Genomic DNA, 21,754 nt, shown 5'->3' on the forward strand with positions numbered 1-21,754 from the left:
CATACCTAGGGCAGTTTTTAGGGCAAGTCCGCAATGGGATTCAAGCTTGTGCCTCTGAAGCTGAAATGAGATACCTTAACTGTGCTGCCACTGGATCCCTTTTGTGGATGGTAAGGGGAGGATATTATATAACACCCATGACAAATAGTACATTTCCTTCTTTTATCCTTGCAACAATAGTCCCTTCAAGTGAGAGGGCAAGAAAATCTAGGCATATGTACTTCGTCTGTAGCTCTGATTTCCAGCTTAATTTGTTATCCCATCAGTCTCACTTAAATGCAGCTGAACTACAGCTTGTTGTCTGGCTCTTTTAACTCTAAATCATCCACTGTTATCCCTGTGGTCTGAGTTACAGGGGAGACTGTTGTGGAAGATCAGTATTAGTGCCTGATAAAGCCCTCACTAAGCTGCATATCAAAAAACTCTTAAAATTTCACTAACAACATCTTTTTGGGATGCTTACAGAGTTGTTGGCACTTAAATGTGGTTGTTCCTTTAGCTTAGTTGAAAATGCAGTGATGTCTGCAGTTTCTGGGTCAGACAAAGTAATTACTCATAAGGGACTCAAACTTTTCTTCTTTCTTTCAGACTAACAAAGTGTAACTTTCAGGAAGAACACTTCTTACAGCTGTGTTCGCTCTTGGAAAAGTGCAACTATCTGACAGAATACATGTGAGTTAGACATAGCTGAGAAAGCTGATTGGCATAGCTTGACCTTGGGCAAGGAGTATTTAGTTATTGTTTGCCTTTCTTAAAATAATATTTAATTGCAATGATCTTTGATTCTAGATCAGCAAAAAACAGTATGACAATGAGTGCTGTGGAAAATCTCTTGCGAGCTCTGAGGAAAAGTTTGGGTACGCTGAGAATAAGGTACCGATTCTCTGTTAAGTTTATGAATAAATTCCAGTTTGGTTCTGATAGCCTGAGATCCAAAAAACATTCAGTCTTATGAATTTAAGAGGGTCATGTTTCATCTGGTCCTGGCTGGGATATTTCCAGGGAAAATATAGACATTGAAGACAGAGTTGTTGGGAGTTAGTATCCTGGCACATTCCTCCTGGAGTGTTGTTTTAGTCTCTAGCTTGGCTTTATGGTTGCAGTAGTATATGAAGTTTCATTTTTCAAGATACAAGGAAGACAGTGGCCATGGCCTCTTGTGGTTCTTTAAAATCTCATGGTAGTTGCCTTAAGAGGAACTTAAGGACTTCAGTGTCTGAGCAAATTGAGACTTCCTGTCCTTGGGGCAGGGGGCTGGACATGATGATCTCCCTTCCAGCCCTAATGTCTATGAAATCTATGAAAGTATTCTAACTTCAGCGTCTTAGCAAACTCCTTCAAGTTTATTAACTGCCTGAGCAAAATACCGTGTGATATTTCATCCAGATAATTAATTCTTCACTTCCTATCTCAGACTGCATAGGTGCTGCTACTTTCTACCTAGTGGCAGTGTGACCATTTAATGCAGTGGTGCTCAACCTTTTTGGCTAGCAGGTGCATAGGCCGTGCTGAGGCCATCTGAGAGCCAGATTGAGCTGATGGTCCCAATCTAGCATGGGACAGTTGCAATAGAACCCTATCTAGCCACACAGAGTGGGGCAGGGGTCATCCAAGCCTCAACTTGGCGATGTGGGGAGAAGGGGGCTTGACCTGGACCCATGGGGTAGGGAGAAGGGGGCTTGACTTGGCCCTAACCCAGCCCCATGGAGGAAAAGGGCATGGTCCAGCCTCATCCAGCCCCAGGGGATGGGCATGGCCTTGGTTTACCCAGCAGCAGAGGTGGTGGGGAGGAGTGCAACCTTGCCCCAACCTGCTGTGTAGGGCTTGGGGTTTGGGAATTTGGCAGTGGGGGAGGATGGTTTGAAGCTTTGCCACTCTTTCCCTACTGCCAAATTTCCCAGTGTGTGGGGAGCCCTGCAGGCTGGATACCTATGGCTCCACAGGCTGCATTTGGCCTGTGGGTCAAAAGTTGAGCACCCCTAATTTAGTGAGTTATGTATCTGCTTCTTCTGCAAACCTGAGAAAGGGTGCTTTGTGCCTGAAAACTTCTCTCCAAACTATACAGTTGATCCAGTAAAAGATATTACCAAACAAATCTTGTTTCCTGCATATTCCCTGGACCATCACAGCTAAAACAACATTATAACCCTATTGCTTATTACTGCCAGTGGAAAAAGTGAGAAACACTGATGGGGGAGGAGGAAGGCAATGTTAACATCCTATATAGGGGAAAGAACTGCTTTTCACCCCATTGTTTCCTGTATGGACACTACTTCCCCATGCAGAGGTGATAGCATTTCACTGAGGAACAAAGGACTCCTTATGGCTATCTACACACATGCTGGGGCAGGGGCAGAGCATTTTAATTAAAGTGGTTCCCAGAGAGATCTAATTAAAACACCTCATCATCACAGCTATTAAGCCCCTGCATATTTAAGAATAGCCACAGGATGCTTTAGTTAAACATCATTCCATCAGGTTTAGCTAAAGTGCCCCAGCAATCTTTTTAAAAGGCACAGAAAGTTAATAGACATGATGATGAAGCACTGCTAGAGCATTTTAATTAGAAGGTGGAGTCTAGTTAAAATGTGAATGAGCACATGTATAGGCAGCCTCCGTGTCTAGTTAGCTGAGTGCTAGGTATTGTTCAAATATGCATGAACATACAGCATGGAGAGGGGCACATTTTAGATAAACCGTGCTCACCAAATAAAATAAAGCTGCCTTTATTTTGGATTGCAGCATAGATGAACCATGGGTATGTGACAAAGATCTCCTCACCCTTCTGGAGCTGGCTGTCCAAGTGCAAGGGAACATTATAGAGATCACGTAAGTTGCGCCTAAATAGCTGCTGTTTTAGTTCCTGTTTTAAAAATAGAAATTAGCCTGCATTTAGAAATTGGCTTATTTCTATTCACATTGCAGGTCATGCGTTCTGTATTCTGTCCTCTGGAAAGTATACTTAGATACAATAGGTTTGGGACAAGTTGTACAGGACACCAAAAATGCCTGATCTGATGACATCATTATCTTTACTTTCTCCTAGGATACTGAAAAACAAAGGACTCTTGAAAGTGGGTGAAGAATTTCCTTATCGAATGGAGAAAATGGAGGATGTTGTTAGCAGGTGGGGATATGCATCTTGTGGGTTTTTTTCTTGCTGGTGGCACATTATAAGATAAAAGAACTCATTAACCCTGCTGTGGTATGATGAATAACCAGGAGCTCTAAACAGAGTAAGGCTTGAAGCCTAGTTGATGCTGACTTTTGCCTAAGTGTTTGCTCTGTGTACCCCTGGGGTTGGGGAAGGACATATTCCCCTCAGTGCTGCCCTTTCATTTTACCATCGTGTGGACAAGGAGGCCAGGAGGGAGCAGGCTGCATCCTCCCCATTCAACAGACAGCCTGGAGAGAGGGTTTGCATAGGTGTGGTCTGGCCCCCAAGCCCAGCTATACAGGGTCTAAACCAAGGTTCCCTCTAAGGTGCGCATGTGCACAGCTGCACACAACTAAAACTGTGGCCACGCACAGCCTTTTCAAGGCCACGCACCAGGAGTGGCTGGGGTAGGAGCCTGGCATGGGCTCCACCAGCTCCAGGAAAGTGCTCCACTCCCCCACATCAGGGCTGGGGAGTGGAGCACTTCCCCAGAGCCAGTGGAGCTTGCACCAGCCCCCAGCCTCCATCCCTGCCTTGTCTCACCTCGGGGAGGAGCCGCTGCCTGCCTCGAGTGAGGCTCCGCCAGCTCTGGGACACAGCTTCACTCCCCAACCTCCACTCCCTGGGGAGCAAGAAGGTACGTGGTGTCAGGGCCGGGGAGTGGAGCAGTGTTCTGGAGCTGGCGGAGCCTCACTCGGGGCAGGCAGTGGCTTCTCCCTGAGGTGAGGCAAGGCAGGGATGGAGGCTGGCGTGGGCTGCTGGCACGGGCTCCCCCAGCTCCGGGGAAGTGCTCTACTCCCCAGCCCTGATGCGGGGGAGCAGAGCATGTCCCCAGAGCCAGGGAGCCTGCACCAGGTTCCAGCTCCAGCCCCCAGTCATCCCCGGCTCCAGCCCCTGGCCCCTGGCTCCAGCCCCCGGCTCCCAACTCCAGGCCCTGGCCCCTGGCTCCTGGCCCCAGCCTCCAGCCCTTAGCCCCTGGTCCCAGCCCCTGGCTTCCAGCTCCAGCTTCCAGCCCCAGGCCCCAACCTCCAGCCCCCAGCCCTCAGCCCTCTTCAGGAAGTGTCCCACGCTGGACCAAGGCAGTGCGCTTAATGGACCGAGGCAGCGCGCTCATGGACCGCAGCTTCTTAGAGGGAATATTGGTCTAAAGGCCATTGGGATGCTGTAGCCTAAAGGGCTAGCTGTAAATGTGAGTCTGGACTTTCATTTACAGAGATCATTCATGTTTGTGTTCATGCTTGCCTTTTTCAGGCTGAATCAGTGTGAGCTGGAAGCCAAGCACCTTTACTTTCTCCAAAGGGTTATTGAGAAATGTACCCAGCTTCAGGAACTGAGGTGAGTTCCCCCCATGCCATAACAATTTCCCTCAGGAAGGCAACCATTTACTGTCCTTGCTATGAAGAGAGAACAGTGCTTCCCTGCACCTGCATTGCCACAAGATGTTGGGGTTGATTATTTAAACCAAGGTTAAAAGTGGATTGTATAAGTGCATGGACGACAGGCCCATGTGTGGGTATTAAATATAATAGAGGTGCAGCCTCCAAATTAGGCCTTCCTAGGCTGCTGAATGCTGGAAGCTATAGGGAAAGAGGGGCTGGGGTGGGATATGTCTGGACAGGTCACGCGTATGCACTCTTCCTCTTAGCATCCAGTCTTTGCCAGTGAGAGGCAGGAGAGTGGGTTGAATGGACTTGTGGTCTGACCCAGTCCGGCATGTCTTATGTTGTCATGACCAGTAGAAATGGGGAATTAGATAGTAGTCTTATCGGCAGTGGTTAAACACTTTTTCCTTGATATACACACGCTGCCTGACTCCAATGAAGTCCATGGATGTTGCAGAGGTAATATTCTGACTTCAAGGCCCCTGAGAGACATTCACTGTAAAATGTGATGGGATCTAATCTGCAATCCCAACAGTTGTGCTACCTGTCGTGCCACCCGTGTATGGCAGGACGTGTGATCTTGGGATCAGGGATTAGGTCCCAATAATGTCTTACTGGCTGGTGCAAGAGTAGCCTGGGTTCATGAGTCTGAGATCCCCCTGCAGCAGCAAGATGAAACTGGGTTGCTTACAGCCAGCTGATTGTCAGATGGGGCCAGGAACCAAACTAGTCCCCGGCCACAGCTGACAATCAACTGATTGTTAAAACTGCAGCTGCAGGGCACAGGGAATCTGGGTTTGGGCTGCTGCAGCCTGATCCCAGGGTCCCTGTGCTCTAGGAATAAGTAAAAACCTATATGCCACTCAGCTGGGCAGCACACATGGTTTTATTTCTCCCAGCACACAGGGAGCCTGGCATTGGGCTGCAGCAGCCCAATCCCCAGATCTCCCTGCAGTGGGACCTACAAAACCACGTGTCCAGTTGGGCAGCACACAAAGTTCTGACGGGCCCCAGAGCATGAGTGGCCACATACACAATTTAAGGCGTGATACAAAAGAGCCTCAAAGTTATTCCACATTATATATGAAATAATCCTGTGGCTCATTTACTCTATTATCACACTTTACTTACGCATGTGGCTGGTCACTGTTGAAGGCAGGGATGGGCAATTATTTGGGCCCAAGAGCCACATGAGGAGTTTTGAACAGCTGTCACGGGCCACCCACACCACCCTCCCACTGCAACAATTCACCAAAACTCCCTATGGGGCTGCCAGTAGGTGGGGAGCAGTGTTCAGGAGTGGGATGGGCAGGCAAAGCTGGGATCACAAGTTGAGTCTCAAGGCAGTGACATCTCCAAGCTGGGGCCGCTCCCTACTTGCCCCTGTCCTCTGTGGGGCTTGTCGGGTGTGTGTGGGAAGGGACCTGGGGGTAGGCATATGTGTGTGGATGCCTGGGCACTAGGTCCCAGGAACCTGCTGTGGGTGAGTGGGGGAGGGAAGGAGAGGGGGGGGCACATGCAACAGAGCTTGTCTGGGTGGTACAGTGCATGCTGCCTCTGCGGCACTCTGCATGGGGCTAAGCCCTGCCTACTCACACTGGGGTAGCCTGTGCCACACTCCCACTAGTGCCTCCAGCCTAGCCCAGCCAGGTGCTGTTCCTCTCTCCCTGCCTCCAGCAGCGGCTCCTGCCTCTACCATGCCATACCACACTGTGCTGAGCAGCTTCTTGCAGGGCTGTTCCCAGTGCAACTGCAGCTGGCTAGGTACTGCTCTGCTCCCCCTACCTCCCACGCCACACCATGCCTTGCCACTCGCAGCAGGCAGGCAGGTAGCCAGCTTCAGCTGTGTGTCTCCTGCCCCAGTGCATGGGGCTCTGGCTTCAGTTACCAGCCGCCTTAAGATGGAAGGTGGCCGGGAGCTGGAGCCAGAGCCTTATGTGCTGTGGCAGGAGCTGCCTGGCTAAAGCTGCTCACCCACAGTGGCATGGCATGGTGCATCACAGCATGGTAGGGGCAAGATCAGGAGCAGGAGCCACCACTGGAGTAGGGGGAGCAGAGCAGCACCTGGCTGCAGCTGTACTGGGACCAGCCCTGCCAGAAGCTGCACACGCTGGTTGGGGCTGGACCATTGGTGCCAGCAGCAGGCCAGTGCAGGCTGCCCTGGTGTGAGTGGTTGGGACTTGATCCCCTGCGGAGCACCCTAGGGGCAGCTGCAGGCTGTATTTGCCCACCCCTGGTTTAAGTCATGATTAACCTGTTATTAGCATATTGAATGTAACATGTCAGAAGTCTAAGGGCCAGATCCTTAAAATTTATTTAGGCACCGAACTAGGAGTTAGATACCTAAATACCTTTCTGGACATGCACCTAAGTGCCTCCAGGGGATGAAGTAAGCAGGAGGAGCAGTTCCAATCACAGGCCCTGGTTCTCATGAGGGACTTCAATCACCCTGATATCTGCTGGGAGGGTAGTACAACAGTGCACAGGCAATCTAGGAAGTTGTTGGAGACAACTTCCTGGTGCAAGTGTTGGAGAGGCCAACTAAGGGCAGTGCTCTTTTTAATCTACTGCTCACAAACAGAGAAGAATTGGTGGAGAGCAACAGACCCTGGACTTCAGAAAAGTAGACTTTGGCTCCTCAGGGAACTAATAGGGTGGATCCCCTGGGAGGGGAAAAGGAGCCCAGGAAAGTTGGTTGTATTTTAAAGAAACTTTACTGAGGGTGCAGGAACAAACCATCCTGATGTGCAGGAAGAATAGCAAATGCAGCAGGTGACCAGCTTGGCTTAGCAGAGGAGTCTTCGGTGAGCTTAAACACAAAAAGGGAGCTTACAAGAAGTGGAAGCTTGGACAAACAACTTGGGAGGAGTATAAGAATATTGCTCAGGCATGCAGGGATGAAGTCAAGAAAGCCAAAGCACAATTGGGGTTGGCGCTAGCAAGTGACGTGAAGGGTAACAGGAAGGGTTTCTAAAAGTATGTTAGCAACAAGAGGAAGGTCAGGGAAAGTGTGGGTCCCTTACTGAATGCAGGAGGCAACTTAGTGACATGATGAGGAAAAGGCTGAAGTGCTCAAAGCTTTTTTTATCTCCATCTTACCTCAGGTCGCAGCCTACTGCACCGGGCAGTGCAGTTTAGGGAGGAGGTCAGCTTGATGAAAGAACAGTTATGGGGCTGTTTAGAAAATCTGGACATATACAAGTCCATGGGGCCAGATGCAGTGCATCTGAGAGTGCTGAGGGAGTTGGCTGATGTGACTAAAGAGCCACTGGCCGTTATCTTTCAAAACTCTTAGTGATCAGAGGAGATCCTGAATGATTGGAAAAGGGCAAATATAGTGCCCATCTTTAAAAAAGGGAAGAAGGAGGATCTGAGGAACTACAGACCAGTCAGCTTCACTTCAGTCCCCAGAAAAATCAGGGAGCTGGTCCTCAAAGGATACATTTCTAAGCACTTGGAGTAGAAGGTGGTTAGGAACAGTCAACATGGGTTTGCCAAAGGCATGTCATGCCTGACCAACCTGATTGTCTGCTATGATGAGATAAGGGGCTCTGTGGATGCAGGGAGACCAGTGGATGTGGTATACCTTGACTTTAGCAAGGCTTTTGATACTGTCTCCCATAGCATTCCTACAAGCAAGCTGAGGAAGTATGGGCTGGATGAATGGACTGTAAGGTGGATAGAAAGCTGGCTGGATCTTTGGGCTCATTGGGCAGCAACCAATGGCTTAATGTCTAGCTGGCAGCTGGTATCAAGTGCAGTGCTCCAGTGGTTGGTCCTGGGACCAGTTTTGTTTAATATCTTCATTAAAGATTTGGAAGATAGGATGGATTGTACCCTCAGCAAGTTCATGGATGACATTAAGCTAGGGGGAATAGTAGATACACTGGAGGGTAGGGCTAGGATTCAGAGTGATCTAGACAAATTGAAGGATTGGGACAAAAGAAATCTCATGAGGTTCAACAAGGACAAGTGCAAAGTCCTGCACTTCAGTCAGAACAATCTCATGCACTGGTATAGGCTAGGGACTGACCAGCTAAGTAGCAGCTCTCCAAAAAAGAACCTTAGTGGACAAGAAGCTGAATTTGAGTTAGTAGAGTGTCCTTGTTTTCAAGAAGGCTAGCAGCATACAGGGCTGCATTAGTAGGAGTATTGTCAGCAGATCAAAGGAAGTAATTATTTGTCTCTATTCTGCACTGGTGAGGCCACATCTGGAGTACTGTGTCTAATTTTGGGCCCTCCGCTATAGAATGGATATGGACAAGTTGGAGAGAGTACAGCAGACAGCAATGAAAATAGTTTGGGGGCTGGGGCACATGACTCATAAGAAGAGGCTGAGGGAAGGATTTATTTAGTTTGGAGAAGAGATGACTGAGGAGAAATTTGATAGCAGCCTTTAACTACCCGAAGGGGAGTGTTCCAAAGAGGATGGAGCTGGACTGTTCTCAGTGGTGACAGATGACAGAACAACGAGCAATGGTCTCAAGTTGCAGCAAGAGAGGTTTAGGTTGGGTATTAGGAAAAACTATCTCACTAGGAGAGGGTGGTGGAGCACTGGAACAAGTTACCTAGAGAGGTGATGGAATCACCATCTTTGGAGGATTTTAAAGTCCAGCTTGACAGAGCTCTGGCTGGAATGATCTATTTAGGGATAGTCCAACCCCCTTATCAAAGCAGGATCAAATGACCTCCTGAGGTTCCTTTCAACCCTAATTTTCTGTGATTCTTTGAGTCTGTACCAGTACAGTCTGACATTCTGCTTTGTGCCGTCCTGCACATGAGACGATTTGTCACCATTCAGGCAGGTGTATATACCCTGCTGTGAGTTGGAGTACAGGGCACAAGAAGGTTAGATGTCAAGTTTGAAGCATTTTGCAACACACCATGTACTGGCATTTTGGTGGGTCTGAAAATTCTCCTTAGGCCCTGACATGTTACATTTAAGATGCGATTAACGGGTTAATCACATTTTAAATAGTAACCTACATATGTGCAAGTAAATTTAAGATTTGCAGTAACTCTTCATGCTAAAGTCTTTGTTTTTTTACTTGCTAGCACATTCGGCTAATAGAACTCCTGGAAGAGAACCTGGGGTAGTCAGAGATAGAGGAGTCCAGATTATAAGCATGATATATCTGATGAACCCAAACTCCACCTACTACTTGGTCCTCAGACTGCAGGGATTTTCTGCCCTGGTATCATAATGAGATTATGTTGATATAAGAACTTTGGACCAAAGTTTTGCTTACTCCATATGCCTTAATGTATTTTGAAGGGGACCATGGGTCTGGCAAAAATCACACCAGGCTAACATTGGTCAGAAAGTCGTACAGAATAATGGCAAATATCACAAACCTCCAATGCACCTGTGGTCTATGGCCAGAGCGTTATCATTGGTTCTGTTCGTAACCTCCAAAGTAAACGGTGTTTTGTCTTTGCAGGTGGTCTCACATTGATCTCAACAATACTGAAGCAGCAACTCTAGCCCATGCTCTTCTATCTCTTCCAGAGCTGAAGAAGCTTGAGTATGTAATCATATAAAAAAATTCTTTTACTGTTGAATGCACATTCTTACAGTCTCCTTCACAAGATGCAGCTTGTTGCAGTTTCCTACCTTATTTTCTTGTGAAATTCTCCCATTCTGAATGTTTCCCTCAAGTCTGTTGAGAAGACCAAATGAAATATGATGTTTCCATGATCTGCCTGAAATTTTGGTTTCTGGGAACAGCATGTGCTATAGGCTTTTTTCTGAAAACAAAAACAAAAAACAGACTTGAAGCAGGATTAGGACTCCAAACCTAGACCCTAACTTTATAATGGATCAAACCAAAAGCCCAGATGCTGGGAAAAGTGGCATCCAGATGCGTCTGCAGTGCTACATTCCACACAGCCACACTCATCTGGACGTGGCCTATGGGCACTTACAGATATGGAAAAAAAACCCCACCGCTTTACTTTCAGTTCAACCCACCCTCACACTGAGCACAACGCATGGCAAGAAGAGGAAGCATGTCAGTTTGACCCAGCTCACCCAGCATCTGTATAGCTCATGCACTTCAATGGGGTTTTTTACTGCTTTTATGTAATAACTGATTCAATCAGCAATTCGATAAAAGCATCAAAAGCCCTGCTGAAGCATGTGAGATATACAGATGTTGAGGCGTCAAGTCAAACTGACGCAGTTCCTCTTCCGTCAGCACCCTTTGACTCTAGTCATGTTGAATGAAGGATCTAGTGTGATGTAGGAATCTTTAACCCTCATTTTAAAGCCCATCTAAATTGCCAGAGTGTTGCAGAGTAGCTTAGTGTGGATGAGAGACAGGACTAGAGCCCCTGTCTTTCTATAGGGAAATACTATGGACATTGTTCCTGTTAATATTTGGATGCCTCTCTGAAATCTCACAAGAACTGGCTCTTTTGGAGTATTTTGACTCTTCAGGATTTAACTCTACCCAGAACCTGAGCTTGAATTTGGGGCAAAGCTTCAAGGGACTAGGGGAATCCTTTATGCAAATTCTTAGAAAGTGAACATAGGCAGAAATAACTGCAGAGCTCTACTGCATGGGCATATCCCAGGTCCACTCACACCAACAGTCCTCTGATGCTTTTTACAAGGGTACAACTACCTGCTCTTGTTTTATGACTAAATTCTATGACATTTAATTAAATTGTCTCCTGGACACAGGAGACGTGGTAGATGTTATATATCTAGACTTTCAAACGACTTTTGATCTAGTATCCCACAATATCCTTGTGAGAAAACTAGAAGATTGCAGGCTCAACTGCTCAACAGTTTAGTGGGCAGAACCTACCGTGACCCAGAGAGTTCTCATGAATGGATCCGTGTCATCCTGGCGCAAAGTGGCCAGTGGTGTCCCTCAAGGGTCCATGCTTGGACCAGTGCTTTTCAACATCTTTATCAATGATTTGGATGGGGGAGTGAAAAGCTCGCTGGCCAAGTTTGTGGATGACACCCAAGTTATGGGGCAGTGTGGTCGTGCCAGATTATAGGTTGCAGATACAGGTGGACCTGGACAGGCTGGAGAGTTGGGCAGACCGGAACCAGATGAAGTTTAACACTTCCAAGCATATGGTGCTCCATCTGGGGGCAAACAATGCTCAACATACAGACAGGCTCGATGGCCACAGCTTGACTTGCACCATGACCAAAAGGGACCTAAGGGTAATAATCAACCATTGTATGAATATGAGCCGTCAGTGCGAGGCAGTGGTCATCAGGGCAAACAACACACTGGCATGCATCAACCTATGAATCTTGTGTAAAACTAAGGAAGTAATACTCCCACTGTACTCAGTGTACCAGGCGGGGCCCCTAAGGTTGCCATGCTCTCCCGTAGCGCCCCTCATCCTGTCCAATTCGCCTATAAGGCACCCTTCATTCTCACCCACCACATCTTGATCATAAATATTTTAAAGGGAGGTTGCCTCTCATCTTGTTGGTCATGGTGCTCCAGCTACCCCACATCTTACCTCCTATAATGGGGTTCTGAGCACCCCAGCCTAATGGGCTATGCATGGCTCCAACCACTCCTGTACCACGCCCCAAGACTTGCAGATGTACCGGACATTGTTTGGTCTATCTCACTCTCTGCGCCCTCTCTGGTGCTCAGGCTCTCCGCGGCCCCCGTCTCGCAGCCACGCCCTCTCTGGTGCTCGGGCTCTCCGTGGCCCCCTCTCTGGGGCTTCTCTGGGGTCTCCACATGGCCATGGCTCCCCTATGAGGCCTCCTCCATCCCCTTATAGCCTCACCTGGTCCTCCGGTTTTAAACCGTCAACACAAAACTCCAGCCCCTTGGCTATAACATAAACCTAAGCCATCTGACTATAATAACATTCGAGCCACTCCAGGGTTTCTCAGTCTCTCACCAGTACCGCATCATTCATTCATTCAGGCCTCTTCTCTGTTCTTACTGCAACAGAGTTCCTACCCCTTTGGCAGCCAGCAGGGAACTGCTTGCCTGGCTTCAATCTGGGAGTTATATGGGAGCCAGGCCCTGCCTCTTCCGGTCAGCTGACTCCCACCAGTTACCCTGGCAACCTGCAGTTGGGCTCCTCACTGACTGCTCCACAAGTAGCAGGCACCTCAGTGCCCTGCTGCACTCAGCACTGGTGAGACTGCAGTTGAAGTACTGCGTCCAGTTCTGGGCACCACAGTAAGGATGTGGAAAAACTTGAGAGGGTCCAGAAATAGCCACCCATATGATCAGGGACTTGCAAGGCAAGCCATACAAGGAAAGGCTGAGGGACCTGGGCCTCTTTAGCTTGAAGAGAAGGTTGAGAGAGGACTTGATAACAGCTTACTGTTGTATCAGAGGAGGGCATCAGGAGCTTAGTGAACAACTGTTCACTAGGGCACCCCTGGGGAAGACCAGGACCAATGGATACAAGCTCCTGGAAGGCTGCTTCAGGCTTAATACCAGGAAAAACTCCTTCACAATCTGGGTGTCCAGGCTGTGGAATAAACTCCCTCCAGAGGTGGTGCAGTCACCTATCCTGGAGGTTTTCAAGAGGAGACTGGACAGTCACCTCACTGGGATCACCTAACCCCAGTTGTCCTCCTGCCTAGAGCGGGGGGGCTGGACCCAATGATCTGTGAGGCCCCATCCAGCCTCTAACAGTCTAAGAATCTATGTTGATTTCAATTTTCTCCTGTAGTTTCATTTGGAACGAAGCCGTTTGTTTTAGGTGTTTTAGTATGTTGTTACAAATTGGCGTTAGTTGCTTCCTATCCTAAACAGTCATCTTATATGCTGCTAAAAAGCTTTCATTTTTTACCCTGGAAATGACTGCACATCTGTGGTGGGCAAAGGGATTCCTGTCACTCCTGTCCTAGCAAACTATTTTGCTCTAATTCAGTGCTATGCTTATTTTTCAGGCTGACATCAAGCACCATTATGCCCAATGGAATAAGGCAGCTGGTTGCAGGGCTGCAACAGTGTCATGGCCTTGAAGAACTGAAGTAAGTTAACTCTAATCTGTGAGGCCAATGTATGTTTTATTATTAAACTATAGCTACCTTCCAGCTTGTGGCCTGGATGGGTGGAATTTCACTGATGGCTAGTAAGCATCAGCTGGGGAAGATGTTTGCATGTCTTCAGCTTTGCAACTTGGAATGGGCATAAAAGCATGACTGCAGCAAGGGTGGGGCTGTAGGCAGCTCAAGTGCTTTGGTATCCTCAGGGTTTCTGGTTGTAGCTGACCTTGGTATCCTCAGTACCTTTGAAGTATATGTATACCCATGTCCTGATTCAGAAAGGTGGTAATTTCAGGAATGACACTGGTCATGTTAGAAAGTGCACTGGAAGGCAACATCTGCTAGTGACAGTTAGTGGTATTTACAGAAGCATTTCTGCAGGTAAAGTTATACTAACACAAGACAGCTCTAACCTTGGTCTGCCACCATCTGGGTCAAAGTCTAGCACTAGCCCAAGTCATACCTAGCATGGGTGTTACAACCTGAAAAACATACAGGAAGCTATCATTTATATCTCTGTAGAAACATCCATCATATTGCTATCCTCCTTTTGGTAGGAGCTCTGTAAATCTGTGTTAAACACCATTCTTGTTCTAAAGGTTTTAGAACACCATTCAGTTTGAAAAGGTTCAGGGTTAGTAGTGTCTGAAGCCATTTGGTTTAATGCAGTCATTGTAAAAATTCCTGAAGTCACAGAACCCTTTCAAATCCCTTCCTCTGCTGCAGATGCTCTACCCCTATTATAAAGTCTGATGTGGAGCCAGGTGATCTGGCCCCACATTGGGGTCACACTGCCTTCTGGCCTGCTCAGTCATTACTCCCAATCTCTTTGAGGAACCTGTGATGACATGTCATGGAACCCCAGGGTTCCATGAAACACAGTTTGAAAACCACTGCTTTAATGTTAGAACTGATATTGAAAAAAAATCATTCAGATGTTTTTTCAAGTTGGCTGTTTTCTCTTCCCCATCACGTTTTCCACTGAGTTAAACTGAGTTCCTTCCCCTTTTTGTAACTCACTTTTGCATATATTTTTTCTACTTTTAATACATAGATTTTGTGACATGCCCTAACAATTGTAAAGCATTGGCCTGCTATTTTAATAGAAGCTGTTCTAAAAGGCATAGGAAGTTTTTCTGAACATTTAATGCTTTATTTTATCACTAGTAACATATACAAATAATCCATGCAAGTAATGAACCATATTGGTAATTGGTATTTGTTGATTTCAGGAGATCCACTTATGTCTGGTCAATATTTTGGGAACCACATATACTAAAATTTACTTGACCCTGATATAAGGCTTTCCTCCAAAATTAGTTATTCCTAAAAGAAAAGGTTTCATTTTGGAAGTGAACCCTCTCAACATTATGTCTATATTTTCCAGTGAAAAGTGATAATAAAACAAACTTTAATGATATGTAGTTACAGAGGAATCAACAAACTGATTTTTCTCATTAAAAGTTCCACTGAGGACATTTTAGAAAACAAAGGAATTTTGCTCTAAGGAAGAAAAATGATTTCATGATGTTTTTGTTTTGAAAAAACAATGATAATGGATGATTATATATTTGAAGAATTTCAGCCAGATCTATTACTAGTGAACTTACAGGTCTCTGCCCCTTTTAACACTTGCAAACTTAGAGAAGGAAAACTTATTTTCTTCACATCTCTCTTGGGGACAGTTTTATCTGAAAGGGAAAAAAGAGCTTGCTTTTTTCTGAAACATATGTATACATGAATCATGAACTTCTGGTTTTATTCTGTTTCTGTTGGTGGCAAAACTCCCATGACTTCAGTGGACTATAATCAAGCCTTTTTATTTTTCAATCTTAGAAATGAGGGTTTTTCATTACAGCCTTCTATGCTGTATAGGACATAACTACAAAACATTAATATGGCTGTTACGATGCTTTCCTTGCCTAATCAACTAACCTGATGACAGTTTTCATGCAGACCACTGAGATCTTTCAGCCCCACTCTGCTTTGACAGCTCCTTTATTACCGAGAAGTTTGCTGTTCCTGAATTAGCAAGTTAAATCTGTGAACATTCATTCCTGTGTCCCTTTGCTTCCTAGTCTGGGCTTCCTGAAACTTGATGACACAGCCATTCAGATGCTGGTGCCTAGCATTTGCAAAATGCCTTCACTGAAAAGACTTATGTAAGTATGCCTGTCCCAAGCATTCCTACAGTACAGTGTTCTTGGGGCCGTATGAATTCCTAGTGAGAGAAGGAACATTTGCGGTTCTTTCCTTGAATCTTCCACTGATGCCCAGTTTAGCTGTTCAGAATGGTCTGATATGTCAGATCAGGTAACTATGCAAACATGTAGCCAAGACCATAATTTCACTGCAAAATGCCATCATAATTTTCAATATGGAAGCATGAAGCATTACAGTTATTACAAACCACCAATGAATTGAGCATTTCCCTGATAAGTGCACTGCTGGTTGCCTACCAAGGGCATTTGCAGCTCTTTCACAGGCTGACAGTAGGTTTTATTTTCTAATAAGCATCATGCAAAAAAGGTTTTATTTTTTCTTTTATAATCTGATAAGTATGGGTACTCCCAAAGCCAATGAGATACAGTTCCGAAGGCTTACACGGGACTTTGGTTTTATAGTTTTTGCACTGCGTAGTGAATTTCATCCTCTCTCCATAAAGTTACATTACTGAATACATAGTATTTTTGGAATATTCTTTCCAGCTTGAACAATAACAATATTGGTAATGAAGGTTGCATCCATCTCGCAGAAGCCCTGAAGGATAGTCATCGCCTGGAAGAAATCAAGTGGGTTCCTTTCTTGAAATCTGTCTGCCAAAAAGGGTGGGTGACAGTTATGCCTCAAGCATGGAAGTGGGTATATATCCATAAGTTCTTAAGTGCCAGTATAGGAAATAAACAAGTTTTATAAAGACTACAAAATAGTTAACTGTCAAAATTACATACATAGGGAGCAAATCAAGATTTTAGCTCCAAAATACGAAGTAGCTGAAGACTGATTTCAGTTAAACAGCTGCTGCCTACTTAAGGAGTCTGCAGATTAAAATGGTCTTTGGCAAAATCTGGGTCAAGAACTAAGCACTGTATCTGGCTTCACTTTATCAAGGACTAGACTTAAATCCTGTACCCCAGTACCAACACTTACAAGCTCTGGAAATGCTTGATTTTGTTTCTAGTCTCAGCATATCTCTGTTTTGACTGTTTTCTTCATTGCAACCCAGTCTTCTCTTTCCTCTAATATAGGACAAGGTATAGAATGTCTTTTCTCAAAATAAGTGAATGTATTACTGTACTATTTAATGGGACCAACTCTTTAGATATGTGATAGTTTAATATCTCATAAAGTAGTTTGAACTCTTCCTCAGAAAGTTAAAAAAAAAAACCCTTTTCTTTGACTTTCAAAGTACCTTCTTCTGTGAATATTGGATTAATTCCATCCAGTGGATGGGATCTGTTAAATAAAATGCTGTAGTCAGGGTGGAGCTCAGCATTTTCTTTAATAATATGGCATGTTTTTCCCTTTCAAGTTTAAGCCTTAACAAATTTGAAGATGCTGGCCTGGTAAAAATAGGTGCAACCCTGCTGGAAATGCAAAATCTAAAGAAAATCAAGTGAGTCACTTTCTTTTGTTTCAAGCAACAGAACTAATTAGTGCTAAGACTGCAGGAGATGTTCATGTCTGATTTTATATTACCTGTTTCTCTATAATGTAAACTTTTATTCTGTCTCTAAGTGCTTGATAGATAAGCCATAAATGTTAAAAGAAAGACACTCTTACCATTGAATTAATCTTGCTTTGAATCAGACCCTTTGAGAGTGAAAGTTGCTGTGTATTTGTGATGTAATCTCAGAACACTTAATCGCAGGCAGATAAAACAGTACAGCCTGGCACAAGCTGGCATCAGCAGAGGCCAATGGTTGAATTTGCCACAGACTGTGACTTACCCTTGCCTCTGGGCTGAGTAGAAGAGTCATGCACAATAACTGTTCTGTTCTATGTGGAGGATTTCATTGTGTAGGACTTCACTACTTCATCATTTTCCTTTTACTAACAAATGTAGAGATAAAAATGAGATTTATTTCCTCTTTGTCTTGTCCAGACTGGTAATACTCAGCCCAAATCTCAAGCTGTATAGAAGACACCTGCCATAGACTCCTTGGCTGGATCCAGATGTGCAGGCATATGTGGTTTGTGGCACTGCAAACCTCTCTGTAGCACCACAAACCACATGAGTTGCACATTAATCAGTGTGTGGCACTGCTAATGTGCAGCACTGATGGAAAATTTACTTCCATGATTTCCAGATAGCAAAAAAAAAAGAAGAAACCCTTGGAAAAAATGCTGCGCAAGCCATGCCAAAGTGGGGGGTACTGGGACAAACACAGAGACAGAGGACTCTGCAGAAGCACCCTGTGCTTCCCAGCTGCTCCCTGGCTGGCTGGAGTGCACGGTGCCTCAAGACAGGGGAGCAGGCAGCCCTAGGCTGGCTGCTCCTCCATTTCAAGGCACATTGTGCCCCAGCACAGAGTGCCTCAGCAGCAGGGCTCTGCAGTGCATGGAGATGAGGGAGCAGGCAGCCCAGGGCTGCCTGCTTCCCCATCTCCATGTGCCTCTCCCTGGCTGGCCGGGGCACAGGATGTCTCAATGCAGCGGATGGCTAGTCCCTGTGGCACAAATTTGTGCTGTTACTCTTTGCGCTGCTGCAAAGGCACACTCCTGCTTGTGTGGATATCGCCCTTGAGGTAGCCTTATAACACCAATCACTCAGTGCACTCAGTGAGATCTTTCTCCGTCTGCATCACTTATTGACTCTATGTATAGCTAGTTCTACATTATTTTGGCAGTTTTTTTGTCAGAAAACGTTGATTTGTAAGAAAACATTGACTTGTTGAAACCAAAACTTCCCAGGAATGTATTCAGTTTTGTCTAATGTTTGCTCAAGGAGTGTTTCTTGGGTCTCCAATATCATCAACGTCAGTGAGGGAGAAATCTTCACATTTCAAATACCTAATACCTGCGTTGCTAGAGCACTCACCTGGGCTGTGGGAAACCTAATTCAAATAATTTGTGTTCTGAAGCAGAGATCTGAACCAACAAAAGATCCAAAGTCTCATTGTGAGACAGGTAAACAGTATCTCTCTCAGCTCTAGGTAACAAATGGATGATACACAGTATATGCAGGGTCAGGAATACCAGGACAGTATCAAAAGCATTAGAAAGCCTTTCTTTTTCAAACTGTTTGTTGGAGAAATTGTATTTGGTTGAGGCTTGGACAGGCATCTCCACACTGGCAGCAGCAGCAGCTTATCATTGTAGTGCCCTGTGCTTCCTGTCATACCAATTATCAGTGAAACAGCAGTCAGCTAAAGCACCATCCATGCCATAGCTTATGTTTTTTCCTGTACATTCTGTCTCCTTTAGATGGAAAAATTGATGCATACTGCTTGTTAACTGCTTGTTTCCTTTCTTATTTTAGCTTCTCTGGGAATAACATTGGTCCTGTTGGAGGAGAAAAGCTGATAGAGGCTCTGTCCCACTGCAAGCAGGTTGAAGAATTACTGTAAGTCTCACATTCCCTTTCAGGAACTAGGAAAAGACATCAGGGTTATTTATAGGAAGCAAACCTCATGCTGCCCCATTGAAGCAAGAAAGAAACACTGTCTTTATCATTTGGTGCCCCGTTCTGAGGCTTCAGAGCTAGCATGTTATCTGCAGTCATTGGTAGCTTTGTCCACACTGTAAATACTGTGTTAGTGGAGGAGAACTCAAATCTGTGCTGTCTGCAGAGTAATAGCTAGGTTTTCAGAAATGCAGGGTTTACAGTCTGTTTGCACAGTCTCCTAATATCTATGCTACCTCAGAAATCAACTTTAAATCTCTGTTGTCGTTGTTGTCATTATATAAAAATGGAGCAAAGAGGCTGATTTGAGGTTTTATTTTAAGCAGAGGATTTAGTACCATTTATCTAATTTCCCATTAGTTTGCAAGAGGCAGTGTCCATATCCTACCAAATAATAAAACCTCAAAAGCAGAATGGAGAAAATTATTTCTGTTGCACTTAAGATGAATGAGCCATCCAACTAGCCTCCAGAAGACGGTATAACTTAAGCATAATTACAGTGCAAGGCCGCAATAATATTGTTCCATGAGTTGTGATTGGTCATTACACTCAAGTCTACTGGGTCAGTGGTACTCCACATAGATACAGAGGGCATAACACTTGTGAAACTTACGTTGCTTCTCCCTTTAATGGCCAGTATAGATAGAGGGGCAACAGACTAATATTACTGGGCATTGTAGGATTCTGTCTGCAGCTCAAGCTCTTGTGGAAGGTCCTAACTGAGCTCTGTCTTAAACGCTAATTACCCTGGCTACTTTAACTGCAAGGTCAGGGCCTAGTTTTATGATGGCAAGGCCTCTGACAGATGTTAATTTAATCACGCACTGGGATTGGAGGATATTTTTTCCTGGATCTCAACAATCACGTTTGTTGCCAGGCCAAACATTCAAGGTTTGGTATGGTAGGACACACAATTGTTTGGATTTGAGATAAAATTCTTCAGATCCCATCTCACATTTGTTGAAGTATGCAGCTGTCAGCATGTTTGCTGGAATGTGGGCAGTTGTGATTTGGGTAGTACCTCAGTCCCTAGATGCCTGTGCCTTGCACCCTGAAATGGTTTGTATGAAGCTGGCAAATTAGCTTCCTGTACGTGTGGACATTACAGCTACACCTTACAGCCTGAAACCAGGCTACATGCCACATATTCAAATTAAAGTGAGATAAAACTAGCCACACACATGTTCCACCTTTAATATAGAACTTCTTTATGGCTGATACGCTATTTTACTATATAATAAGTTGGCTGAACGTGTGGCATGTAATGATTTATTGCACTATTAACACACAGATTTCTCAATAATGTAATGCATGTCGGGGTTCTAGAGGAAAATAAGTAATTTGAATTATTTAATTAATCCTTTAGATGTTTGAATTATAACTACAGTAGTATCAGGGAACAAAACCAACATTGTAATTAATTATACAATACTTTAATCTACTGTTCAATTTCTACCACTGGACTGTAAAATGTGAACATTATTTTTGTTTGTGACCATTTCCGAGGGTTAACAACATTTATGGTCTACCCTTAACAGGAATAATTCCTGGTGACACCCACACACATGCACTGGGGTGATAAGTTACACCAAGTTTTAGTCCATCATCATTTATGTTTCACATTCTGTTATTTTCAGATTAGCTAGAACTGTTGTTGGTGACAAGGCTGCAGCACAACTGTCCCTCTGTCTGCCTGGCATGTGCCACTTGAAGATTCTCCAGTAGGTGCATGCTTTGTTTGGTTTTTTGTTTGATTGCTGCTCTTCCCAACTCTAGTTGTTTTTTAAGTTGTTTTGTTCTGTTTATTCTCCTGTTTTATAACTTATACTGTTAAAAGGCAACCACAGTCAATATGAAACATCCACTCCAACAAACAATATCCCAGCCTAGCTTTGTTTGTTAAATAGTTGCCCAAATTGGAAGGTTTTGCAGTGCTTCTAAACCAGGGGTGGGCAAAATGCAGCCTGAGGGCCAGATGCAACCCGCCAGGCCATTCTATCTGGCCCACGGGGCCCCTAAAAAATTTAGAAAATTAATATTTATCTGCCCTGGGCTGCCTGTCATGCGGCCCTCGATGGTTTCCCAAAACTCAGTAAGTGGCCCTCTGTCCAAAATAGTTGCCCGCCCCTGTTCTAAAAAATATAGATGTCCAGGCTCAGGCTTGGGAGGGAGTTCCCGAGTTGAGACAAGGCATCCTGGGAATACTGGAAATGAGAAAAAAAGACTGAATATTGAAGCAGCGGAAACTGAATTGGTGTATTGATCTGGTTAATAAATCCAGAATGAATCACATGGACAAAGAATTAACAAGAGTCAGTTTAATCATGGCACAAGCTACCTTGGCAAACACCTAACTTTTGGGCCTTGGCACAAGCTACCTTAAAAAACATCTTAAAGGCATTAAAATGAGAGCGGTCATTAGTTAAGGGGTGTTAAACCATCATAAGTACCCTCTAAATGTTTTAAAGATAAGCCACTCAAAAAGGTTTGTCTTGGAAATGTTTTGCTTGTGCTGTTTCAGGATATTGTTTGAATGGTCAGGCGAGGTAAAGTGCTTTACTTTCATTCTTCCAGCATCCCAGGGTGCGCACCTC

The 21,754-nt window shown here is 45.1% G+C and overlaps 1 protein-coding gene across 1 annotated transcript in view; it reads left to right on the forward strand.

The window, feature by feature from the left end:
- Positions 1–21,754, forward strand: part of NLRC5 (NLR family CARD domain containing 5) — a 91,135-nt gene that overhangs the window by 56,365 nt on the left and 13,016 nt on the right. The window contains exons 29-40 of the mRNA XM_019535520.1: positions 589–672; positions 790–873; positions 2,743–2,829; positions 3,047–3,127; positions 4,409–4,492; positions 9,981–10,064; positions 13,436–13,519; positions 15,613–15,696; positions 16,243–16,326; positions 17,067–17,150; positions 19,017–19,100; positions 20,798–20,881. Of these exons, the coding sequence (XP_019391065.1) occupies positions 589–672; positions 790–873; positions 2,743–2,829; positions 3,047–3,127; positions 4,409–4,492; positions 9,981–10,064; positions 13,436–13,519; positions 15,613–15,696; positions 16,243–16,326; positions 17,067–17,150; positions 19,017–19,100; positions 20,798–20,881 (1,008 nt within the window). The remainder of the gene's footprint in view (positions 1–588; positions 673–789; positions 874–2,742; positions 2,830–3,046; positions 3,128–4,408; positions 4,493–9,980; positions 10,065–13,435; positions 13,520–15,612; positions 15,697–16,242; positions 16,327–17,066; positions 17,151–19,016; positions 19,101–20,797; positions 20,882–21,754) is intronic.

This window comes from Crocodylus porosus, unplaced genomic scaffold, assembly GCF_001723895.1.
Source record: "Crocodylus porosus isolate Cpor-Errol unplaced genomic scaffold, CroPor_comp1, whole genome shotgun sequence".
Taxonomy (NCBI): Eukaryota; Metazoa; Chordata; order Crocodylia; family Crocodylidae; genus Crocodylus; species Crocodylus porosus.